Consider the following 10,230-nt stretch of genomic DNA (forward strand, 5'->3'; position numbering starts at 1 on the left):
GCTCCGCCCCTGGGAGCTAGAGTACAGTTTAGAGATTTGGCCGAAATTCAATAACATTGATTCGAATCCTATATTTGTTGAGACTGAGTCCGTTGAGCAAGAGATCTATTAAATGTAATAAGAAGGTGGTGGAGCCAGAATTTTCACCTAGAGGGTTCAAAAATATGAAGAAATAAATACACAAAGAAGCCAAGGGGGTTCAACATCTACCTAGCTCCGCCCCTGAACTAGGGTTGCGAGGTCGAAATCCTCTGCATGCTTTTTTGGTCGAGCTGGTCGTACGGGGTTTGTCTAATGAAATTTGCCTCTCCTGTGTGATTTATTCATTGAATTGAATAAGTACAAAGTGCATTTTGGACATTTAACTAAGCTTCACCATTTGATTACTCACTACTTAAGCTTTCTGTCTTTATACACTACCCAGTATATAAATCTTCGTTGTTCATGTATTTGCGCTCTTTACACACATAAACAAAAACAAAACCAAAACAAAAAAAACAAGACATCCTCTTTCTTCCACTTCAAATCACAAACCTAACATAAAGATTACTAAGAACTTGTTCTTGTTCATCCACTTTATTCATAAAAAACCCATCTTTACTCATATTTATATAATTTGTGAACTTTATTAAATATTTTAGTTTTTTCAAAAAATTATCTCTCTCTCTCTTGAAAGCACAAACCCAAATAAAGATTGTTGTTTTTGTTCTTGTTCATCCATTTTATTCATAAAAATCCCACCTTTTTATCATTTCTTGAACTTGGTTATACTCATATTAGCTTTTCAGCTTTTCCAAGAATCTGTTTTTATTGATAAAATCCCTTTTTTTAGTGTTTCTTGAACTGGGCTATACTCAAATATATAAAAATCCCATCGTTTTATAGTTTCTTGAAGTGGGGTTGTTCTCATATTTACATAATTTATACACTTTGATAAATATTTTAGCTTTTTCAAGAACCTGTTTTTTCCATGAAATTATTGACTGTAATTTTAGTGGTGGCTGTGGCCGCCGCCGCCAGCGCAGCAAAAGTGCTTAATTTGGAAAGGGTTATTCCACTAAAAGGGAAAGTGGAAATGGATGAAATTAGAGGTAGAGATAAAGCTAGACATGCTAGAATGTTGCAAAGTTTTGCTGGTGGCATTGTTGATTTTCCTGTCGTTGGTTCTTCTGACCCCTATCTTGTCGGGTAAGCATTTAATTATGACCCGTATTGATAAGACTATGTCTTTTTTAATGTTTTGTTAGTTTTTGGAGTTTTGGTTTGTTGATATGGCAAGAATGTTTGCGAAAGTTTGATTCTTTATGATGTTGATACTTGAACTTTTGTGTGACATGTGTGGGAGCTATAGCCTATTGTTTTGTGAATTTTGACTTCCCACTTGTGGGATTACACTAGGTTGTTTTGTGAATTTTGAGTTCATCGGAAACAACCTTTCTACCTCACAAAGGTAGGGGTAAGGTCTGCGTACATCCTACCCTCCCCAGATCCCACTTGTGGGATTACATTGGCTGTGTTGTTGTTAAGTATACGAGTTGGTGTCGTGAATTTTGTGTTTTCTTTAGTTTAATTGGACTTCGAGCTATGAAAGTGCTTAGTTTGGAGAGGATTTTCTGGTTAAGGGTAAACTGGAGATGGAGGAAGTTAGAGCTAGAGATAAAGCTAGACATGCTCGAATGTTACAAAGTTTTGCTGGTGGTATTGTTGGTTCTTCTGACCCCTATCTTGTCGGGTAAGCATTTAATTATGACCCGTATTGATAAGACTGTTTTTCATGTTTTGTTAGTTTTTGAAGTTTTGGTTTGTTGATATAGCAATAAAGTTTGTGTGAATGTGTGGTTCTTTATGATGTTAACTTGAACTCTTGAAGTTTGTGTGAATGTGTGGAAGCTATGGCCTATTCAGATTTCTTAAATTTAGTGTTTTTTCTTCTTTTATTGTGGAATTTCGGTTGTTTGATATAGCAAATGTTTTAAGGAAGTTTGATTCTTTTTTTGATGTTGAAAGTTGAACTTTTTTTGTTTTAATTGTTTTGTGAGTTTGGTGTTGTGAATTTTGAGTCTATCGGAAACAACCTCTTTACCTCACGAAGGTAGGGGTTAGGGTAAGGTCTGCGGACATCCTACCCTCCCAAGACTCCATTTGTGAGATTACACTGCGTATGTTGTTGGTGGTGGTGAAGGGTAAAGTGGAGTTGGAGCAAATTAGAGCTAGAGATAAAGCTAGACATGCTCGAATGTTGCAGAGTTTTGCTGTTGGTATTGTTGATTTTCCTGTTGTTGGTTCCTCTGACCCTTATCTTGTGGGGTAATTTGTTCATATTGCTTAATTTTTAGAGTTTTGGTTTGTTGATATAGCAATTCTTATTGGGAAAGTTTGATTCTTATGATGTTAAAACTTGAACTTTCTTTGAATGTGTGGAAGCTATGGCCTATTATTGAGATTTTTGCCTATTTTGCAAAAATGACCTGAATTCATAAGACTATATTGTTCATATTTCTTAGTTTTTAGAGTTTTGGTTTGTTAATATAGCAAGTTCTTTTTTGGGAAAGTTTGATTCTTTACAATGAGAAAACTTGAACTTTCTGTGAAATGTGTGGAAGCTATGGCCTATTAAGTTTGTGTTATTTGTTTTGTGAATTTGGTGTCATGAATTCTGAGGTAAAGTTTGTGTTTTCTTTAGTCTGTGGGTAATTTAGTTTAATTGGACTTATGGGTTTGAGAATTGAACTTACATTTTATGGATTCTCCTTGAGATATTGATTTCAGTAAAAAAACACTAGGTGATTTCTTCCTCGGTGGACAGAGTTACTCGGTACCTGCGCTTGTGGGAGGTAGCAAGTACCATGTCGAATTAGTCGAGCTGCATGCAAGCTGGCCAGGACACCACGATAATTTGGAAAAGATAAAGAAGATAATGATTTTCACTGTATTACAATACTTAAAAAACAATGAATTTGTTATGTTGTTTTCTCTTTCTAGGCGCTTTCTTGTAAATTGTCGATTGGATGTTGATGTTGATGTAGTGATAGTTCTATTTTGCTTTAAATTGTATTGTTTCTTATTCTGATGCTAGATATTTAGGGAAGATCTTTGGCATTTTCTTCTGTTATTTGAGGATGACGGGTAATCTATGTAGATGTGTGTGTCGTTTTACATTACCAATATTGTTGACCGTCATTTATCTTTTTTTCACTTCTATGCTTTTGTTGTATTTGTAGCCTTTATTTTACGAAAGTAAGACTCGGAACTCCGCCAAGAGAATACAACGTGCAGATTGATACTGGTAGTGATATCATGTGGGTCACGTGCAGTGCATGCGACGATTGTCCTCGGACAAGTGGACTTGGGGTAACTCATCTTCCTTTTATCTTGTTATTGCTTCTTCAAAAATGGTCCCATATGTTTGAGGGTAGGTTCAAAATAGTCCCTTAAGTATGCACTTAACAATTTAGGTCCTTTAAAATGTTTACCGAAGTCTGTCTGATAATTTGACAGAAATATTGCAACAAAAAAAAAAGCGATTTAACTATAAAAACCAAGAAAGTCATATCAAATCCTAAAATATGCAACAAATGTTATCTTATTCAAAAAAAAAAAAAAAAAATCCTAAAATATGCAACACAAAAAGCTACACTAGACACTAAAAAGATATAAAATATAGCAGAAATTACACCTCAAAAAGCTGCAGCAGACTCGAGACTTGAGCCTTGGGGTGCTCCCTTTCAAGGTCTCAAGTTCGAAACCCGCTGGATGCACACAATTTCTGAGGGCCATCGGACTGGGGAAACCCCGAATTACCCGTGGTGCACTTGCGAAACTCCTTGCCGAGGGCCTGTGCACCCCCGGGATTAGTCGGGGCTCAAAGAGACTCGGACACCCGGTGCTTAATCAAAAAAAGCTGCAGCAGACTCTAGAAATAATTTAAAAGTAGCAAAAACTACAAAAATTGTACCTCTAAATGTGAGTTCCCGCTATGGTATCCGTCAAATCTAACAGTCATGGTTCTGTAAATATTTCAGAAAAACTAAAAGTGTTACCTTTTGACAAACTTAAAGGACCAAAACTGTTAAAGTCAATACTTAAGGGACTATTTTGAACCTACCCTCAGACATAAGGGACCAGTTTTGTCATCATCTAACCTTCTGTTACAAGCTTCTAACACTGTTGTGTGCATGCAGGTTGAGCTCAACTTCTACAATGCTGCCACCTCATCAACCGGTACTCCCATTTCTTGTGAAGACCAAGTGTGCGCCTCTATAGTTCGAACTGCCTCTGCTGAGTGCTCTACTGAAACCAATCAGTGTGGTTACACCTTTCAATATGGAGATGGGAGTGGCACAACTGGCCATTACGTAGCTGATTTACTATATTTCGACACAGTCCTGGGAACCTCGTTGATTGCCAACTCATCAGCACCAATTGTTTTTGGGTCAGTTGTTAGTATTTCTTATATAGGCTCTAAGCACGTCTTCTTGTGTGAATCAATCTCAATATCTACTAAAAGGTAGATATGTTACAATTAAGCTATGGATAAGTTCAATATAAATGAAGCAAGACATGTGATAGAATTTCTTTTGGATTAAATATACCCATTTGTTGCGTGTAATATTGAGTATCAGCAGACTTCTTCATATATAACTTAATTGAGTTTGCATGTGTTCAAGTATTCCTGTATTTCTTTTGATTCTGTTTGGTTATTTATTTAAATTTATTCTGATGATGCCAGTTTTGTTTGGCTATTGAGATGCAAAAGAAGGATTATCTCAATTAGTACTCCCTCAGTTTCAATTTATGTGTCTTACTTTCCTTTTTAGTACTCCCTCCGTCCCAATTTGTTTGAAGGTTGACCTGTTTGGGGAGTCAAACAGCTGTTTATTTGACTACGATTTTCTCCAACTCTTTTCATATATTGTGAATTATTCATTATGCAAACTGATTGTACTTTTTATATAGTTTTCAAATATGTAAATTTTATTATAAAATACTCGAAGAATGTATGTTTAAAATTAAGTCAAAGAAAAAGCTGCGTGACTCCCCAAACTGGTCAACCTTCAAACAAATTGGGTTAGAGGGAGTAATTCTTTAACTCCAGCATCCCACTTGACATATTTAAGACCACAGCATATGAGGACATTTTGGTACATTACACACTTCTTTAGTTTAAGACCACGGGATTCAAAAATTCTTCCTTACTTTTCTTAAACTCCATACCCCAGTTCAAACTAAGACACATAAAATAAAACGGAGGGAGTATATGATTACTGATTGAGAGTAAGACCAGTGTAAGGCTTGAAATACCCCTTTTTTCACTTACACTGATCGAGCGTTTCTTATAATCCGAGAATGCAACATAGTTAACTTTTCATTCGAAACAGCTGTGCATCATTTTTTAATCAGAAATATCTTTGTCCGAATTTACGAAAAAACCGTGTGTTGTTATTACAGGTGCAGCACCTCTCAGTCTGGGGACTTGACGAAGACGGACAGAGCAATTGATGGGATATTTGGGTTTGGTCAACAAGGTCTTTCTGTAATATCTCAACTGTCTTCTCGTGGGATTACTCCTAAAATATTTTCACATTGCTTGAAAGGAGAGGGAAATGGTGGAGGTATACTAGTCCTTGGTGAGATTTTGGATCCGAGAATCGTATATAGTCCCCTTGTTCCGTCACAGTACGTATTGTTACAGTACCATGAAGTTTCTATTCTTGGTTATGACGAATATAGAGATTTAATAGTTTCATCTTTATTGTGCTTTTTTCTGCAAAATTATCTCATGCTCTCTACATCCTGAGTTTTATGAAACTTCATCGATATAATATTGGTTTTGCCTCTATAGATACATAGTTTAGGGTCTGGGGAAGATGATAGCAATGAAGTCTTACTCTGTGTGTGTGTGTGTGTGTGTATCTCAAAAATTGTTTGAGATCCGCTTTTACCATTTTTTTATTGTTATTTTCTCTCTATTCTTCACAAATACAATAGTTGATGTATGCGCTCACATGTTTCCTAATTAATACTCCCTCTGTCCCAATGTATGTGGCATAGTTCGGATTGAGAGTAAAATTTCTTAATTTTGACTGTGAATGCGGACATAGAATCTCTAAGTGGTTGAAAATAAAATTTACATATTTGGAAACTACGTAAGTACTACAATTTACAATAATTAACAGTTCAAAATATTTAAAAGGCATATGAAAAAAGATGATCTTTAGCGAGCTTGATTTATCCTTTCACCACTCTTGCAGAGCCCATTACAATGTATATCTGCAGAGCATTGCAGTTAATGGACAGTTGGTGCCTGTTGATCCATCGGTGTTTGCGACAACTGGCAATCGTGGAACTATAGTGGATTCTGGTACAACTTTGTCTTATATCGCTACAGAAGCTTATGATCCCTTTGTCAGTGCTGTAAGTTCCAACTGCTCTCTTTGCATATACCAAAATTATATCCACATCTCCTAAATAGTAAATCTGACCTCATACCTGTCAAAAAGCAAAGTTCTGACCACATATGTTTTAGAACAAAGTTGTGCGGATCCATAGTGTACATTTTAATGTCTTCAATTTAAATCTCCTGCACTAGAGAACAAAAAAGAAACCAATATTCACGCCATTTCCTGCAGTTGTTATTAAGCAGTTCATATCCTGAACTCTAAGGGGTTGTTTGGTTGCTGGTTAGAGTTAGGCAAATATTAGTAATGCAGGGATTAGTTATGCATGTATTACCAATTCATGTATTAGTTGTTCCATCTTTTACCCTGCTTAAAATAAGAGATAAATTGACTCATAACATATACATGTTTTAGTTATGTGAAACTGTAAACTGGTAACCAAACACCGTACTTAGCGTGCTAAATTTCATACATAGCGACTAAAATGCTACCAAACACGGTACTAGTTATGCTGGCATTTAACTCCCTAACCAGTAACCAAATGATCCCTAAAATTAACTCTAGTTCCAAGTCGAAAGGACAATAAGCTTTGGATGGGAGTATAGTACTAGCTAAGGCTTTTAGATAATAAGAAGCTATAGTACATTACTGTCATGTCCATTTTATTCTGTATTGTGTATATCTTTTATAAGTTTTGTGTATATTATGTTATATGAAAGGAAGAACAAAATCACATACTGTTTTGTACCTTTTACTAATGTGTTTTAAAAAAACATTTTGACCAGATGACCTTCAAATCTACTCCCGCTCCACTAATGTTAAATCAGATATGGATTTAGGCTCAAGTATCCACAAAATAATCTTATGTTTTTTTTTTTCTGAACTAAATGAAAAGTAAATTAAGTATGTATTTTCATTTATCCAGATCAATATAGTTCAAAACCCTCCTTAAGTCAACACTGGGGGATGTGTCTTTGCTAGGAAGGTTAATTAGCTGATTTAGCATTTATCCTGAAAATTGTTTTATCATTCATCTGCAGATAGCTGCTGCTGTTTCACCGTCAGCTAGGCCAATCGTCTCACGAGGAAAACCGTGCTTTCTAGTTTCCTCAAGGTTCACTCTTTGATAATTCGATAGATATTTACTTTGAGCCTTAACGACAAAAATGCCTATATCCTACCGCTTTTCTGACTCGAATATGATAACCCTGTTTGATTCTGAAACAGCATAGCGGAGATATTTCCCCCAGTTTCTCTAAACTTTGAGGGTGGTGCATTGATGGCATTAAGACCAGCAGACTACCTTGTGCATATGGGCTTTGTTGTGAGTATCGGAATCTGTATTTGTGTTTGAATGTCTTTTTTGAAGTCTCATGTGAGACGATTAGCCTGTTTGGCCAAGCTCTAAAATCTGCTTACTTTGAAAAGTACTTCTTGTCAGAAGTGTTTTTGAAAAAGTACTATAGCAGTTTGTGTTTGGCTATCAAATTTGAAAAGCACTTCTGCCAATATAGAGCACCCATTTGTGCTTGGTCAATGTCTCAAAAGTGCTTCTGGGGAAAGCTACTGTTTTTAACTTCTGAAAAACAACTTCTGCAGCTACTCAAAAACACTTTTCCCCCCCTATAGCTTGGCCAAACACCTCAACTTTCTAAAATAAGCACTTTAAAAAAAAAAAATAGAAAAAGAAAAGAAAGAAGCACTTTTGCCTTTCCAGAAGCTTGACCAAACAGCTAATAATATCAACAATGCTATATGCAGCCCTATTGTATGTTATATGAACTACAAAGCTTAAGTGACTCAATTGAATGTTTCTTACAGGAAGGTGCTGCTATGTGGTGCATTGGCTTTGAAAAACAGGAGCAAGGTGTAACAATTTTAGGAGGTCGGTTCCTTGTTTACTTCAACATCTATCAAGCTGGTTCCCTGGTGTATTATCAATATATCTTCTAATATCTGCTGCATCATTCTGTGGGTTAATGTCAATGGTGGGTGATAACAGTTTTTGGACCAACAATAATATGTCAGAGCGAACATTACATGTCCACTAATTGAATATCGTAAAAAGGCCTTGAGATGTTAAGATGGTCTTGCGATAATACAAGATTAGTTGAGATAGGGCTTAGTTGATTTTTGTCAGGATTCTTTATAATTTGTTTAGAGACGTGTTTGTTAGTATTGTATAAGTATGATTTAGAGATTACTCCTTCCATATCATTTTGTGTGTCTTCGTTTGACCAGGTGATGAGTTTAAGAAATTAAGGAAGACTTTTGAATCTCGTGGTCTTAAACTAAGTATGTGTGTAATGTGCCAAAATGTCCTTTGAATCCTGTGTCTTAAACCTGTCAGGTAGGATGTTGAAATTAAGGAGTTAATAAATATAGAAGTAGCATTCTTTTCGAAACAGACTAAAAATGGGAGTATGACACATAAATTGAAACAGAGCGAGTATTTACTAGTGATTAAATGGGTCAAATAGAAGGGAATAGTCACATATGCTTTATATAGTAGACCTCAATCCCTCCTAGACATCCTACTAAATTTTGGCTATATTTTTTCTGCTCCTTTATTAGTATATTATCCTATGTTAGCTTAAATTGGGAGATTTAACCTTTTAACACGACTAGCCCAAGTGAATTGTTTCCACGAATTTGGATGAGTTGAAGTAAAAATGCTCAAAAATTGGCTGGCTATGCTTTGAACCATTTATTCCTTGTCAGCTGACTTATTGCATTGCTCTGCAAACAAGAATTTAGATTGGACTTATTGTATTTTCTTGTTTTTTCAGATCTTGTTCTGAAAGATAAAATCGTTGTGTATGATTTGGCTCGACAAAGGATTGGATGGGCTGACCATGATTGTAAGTGCCCTTTTTCCATATCTGAAGTCAACATTGCTTTTATCTCTATTTTGCCCTTTACTTTTTTTTTTTGCACAGTATCGCCACCACCCCGAAAAATAGGCGACAGATGTATAATATATGTATACAGTATATATGTGTATAATTTATGTTTGTCAGCGGTGAAATATGTAAAAAAATCCTTCTTCCGTTTATTTTTTTGGGGTTTTGGGTTTTGTTGGGGGGGGGTTTGGTTCTCTATTCTTAATGGTTTTCATGACTAATGTTTCTTTTTTCATAGGTTCATCGCCTGTGAATGTGTCCATAACCTCTGGCAAGGGCGAATTTATCAATGCTGGACAGTTAAGCGTGAACGGTGCATCAGGCAATGTGCAGTTCAATCTGCAGCACACTAGAACTAGTGTTCTTCTGCTATTATTGGTTCTTATGATTGGTTCCCCATTCTTAACTTAATTTCAGTTTTTGACTTCCTTTAATTGATATGCTTCGCCGACTAATATTACTGTAGTTGGCTAGCAATTGTGTCATTACTAGGTTTTCCAGTGAGGCCTCTTCCTTTCTTCTGACCTCAAAAAAAAATTTGTCCTTTGGATATCGTCTCTGTTGGGACTCTTGCATGTGTATAGGAGAAGAGGTCTCACGATCGTTCTGACCTCAAAACGATTTGTCCTTTAGATGTCTCTATCGTGCCTTGCCATGTAAATAGCCTCTTAGTTAAGGATGGCGAACTGAAGACGTGGGACTTTAAGTGAAGACGAAAGCAATTTGTACTCTTTGCTTTATATATTGGTCAAGCTGTTGTAGAAGGTTTTAAAAAAAAAAAATAAAAAAAAATTGGATGTCTGGGCTTCTTGTAAAGCACTGGTTTCTCTGTATGCTCATTGCATCATTGTAAAAGCAATTTGCAATTGTAAGCATTGTTGCTTGTGGAGTTTTCAATCCTTGTTTGTTATCAAGAAATTCCTTTACCA

General features: G+C 35.9%; 1 protein-coding gene across 4 annotated transcripts; it reads left to right on the top strand.

The window, feature by feature from the left end:
• Window positions 1–466: 466 nt before the first annotated feature.
• On the top strand, window positions 467–10,188 carry LOC132057373 (aspartic proteinase 36-like). 4 transcript variants are annotated; one of them, XM_059449953.1, is made up of 11 exons: window positions 1,626–1,696; window positions 2,257–2,307; window positions 3,222–3,351; window positions 4,182–4,432; window positions 5,449–5,676; window positions 6,252–6,414; window positions 7,439–7,512; window positions 7,626–7,722; window positions 8,220–8,283; window positions 9,188–9,259; window positions 9,540–10,188. In XM_059449953.1, exons 1-11 carry the CDS (start codon window positions 1,635–1,637, stop codon window positions 9,710–9,712), a joined length of 1,365 nt encoding a protein of 454 aa, XP_059305936.1. In that variant the 5' UTR covers window positions 1,626–1,634; the 3' UTR covers window positions 9,713–10,188. The 4 variants fall into 4 exon arrangements, with proteins under 4 accessions (XP_059305934.1, XP_059305936.1, XP_059305937.1 ...); XM_059449951.1 differs by lacking the exons at window positions 1,626–1,696; window positions 2,257–2,307 and adding an exon at window positions 467–1,188; XM_059449954.1 differs by lacking the exon at window positions 2,257–2,307 and having other exon boundaries at window positions 1,626–1,732.
• The last annotated feature ends 42 nt before the right edge of the window (window positions 10,189–10,230 follow it).

Source organism: Lycium ferocissimum, chromosome 5 (assembly GCF_029784015.1).
Source record: "Lycium ferocissimum isolate CSIRO_LF1 chromosome 5, AGI_CSIRO_Lferr_CH_V1, whole genome shotgun sequence".
NCBI classification, from domain to species: domain Eukaryota; kingdom Viridiplantae; phylum Streptophyta; class Magnoliopsida; order Solanales; family Solanaceae; genus Lycium; species Lycium ferocissimum.

What these genes read in the sequence shown, in the direction of transcription:
- LOC132057373 (XM_059449951.1), top strand. Translation starts at nt 971, where the DNA reads ATGAAATTATTGACTGTAATTTTAGTGGTGGCTGTGGCCGCCGCCGCC. An exon ending in TCTGACCCCTATCTTGTCGG is followed by an intron (nt 1,189 to 3,221) that starts GTAAGCATTTAA and finishes TTGTATTTGTAG; the next exon opens with CCTTTATTTTACGAAAGTAA. An exon ending in CTCGGACAAGTGGACTTGGG is followed by an intron (nt 3,352 to 4,181) that starts GTAACTCATCTT and finishes GTGTGCATGCAG; the next exon opens with GTTGAGCTCAACTTCTACAA.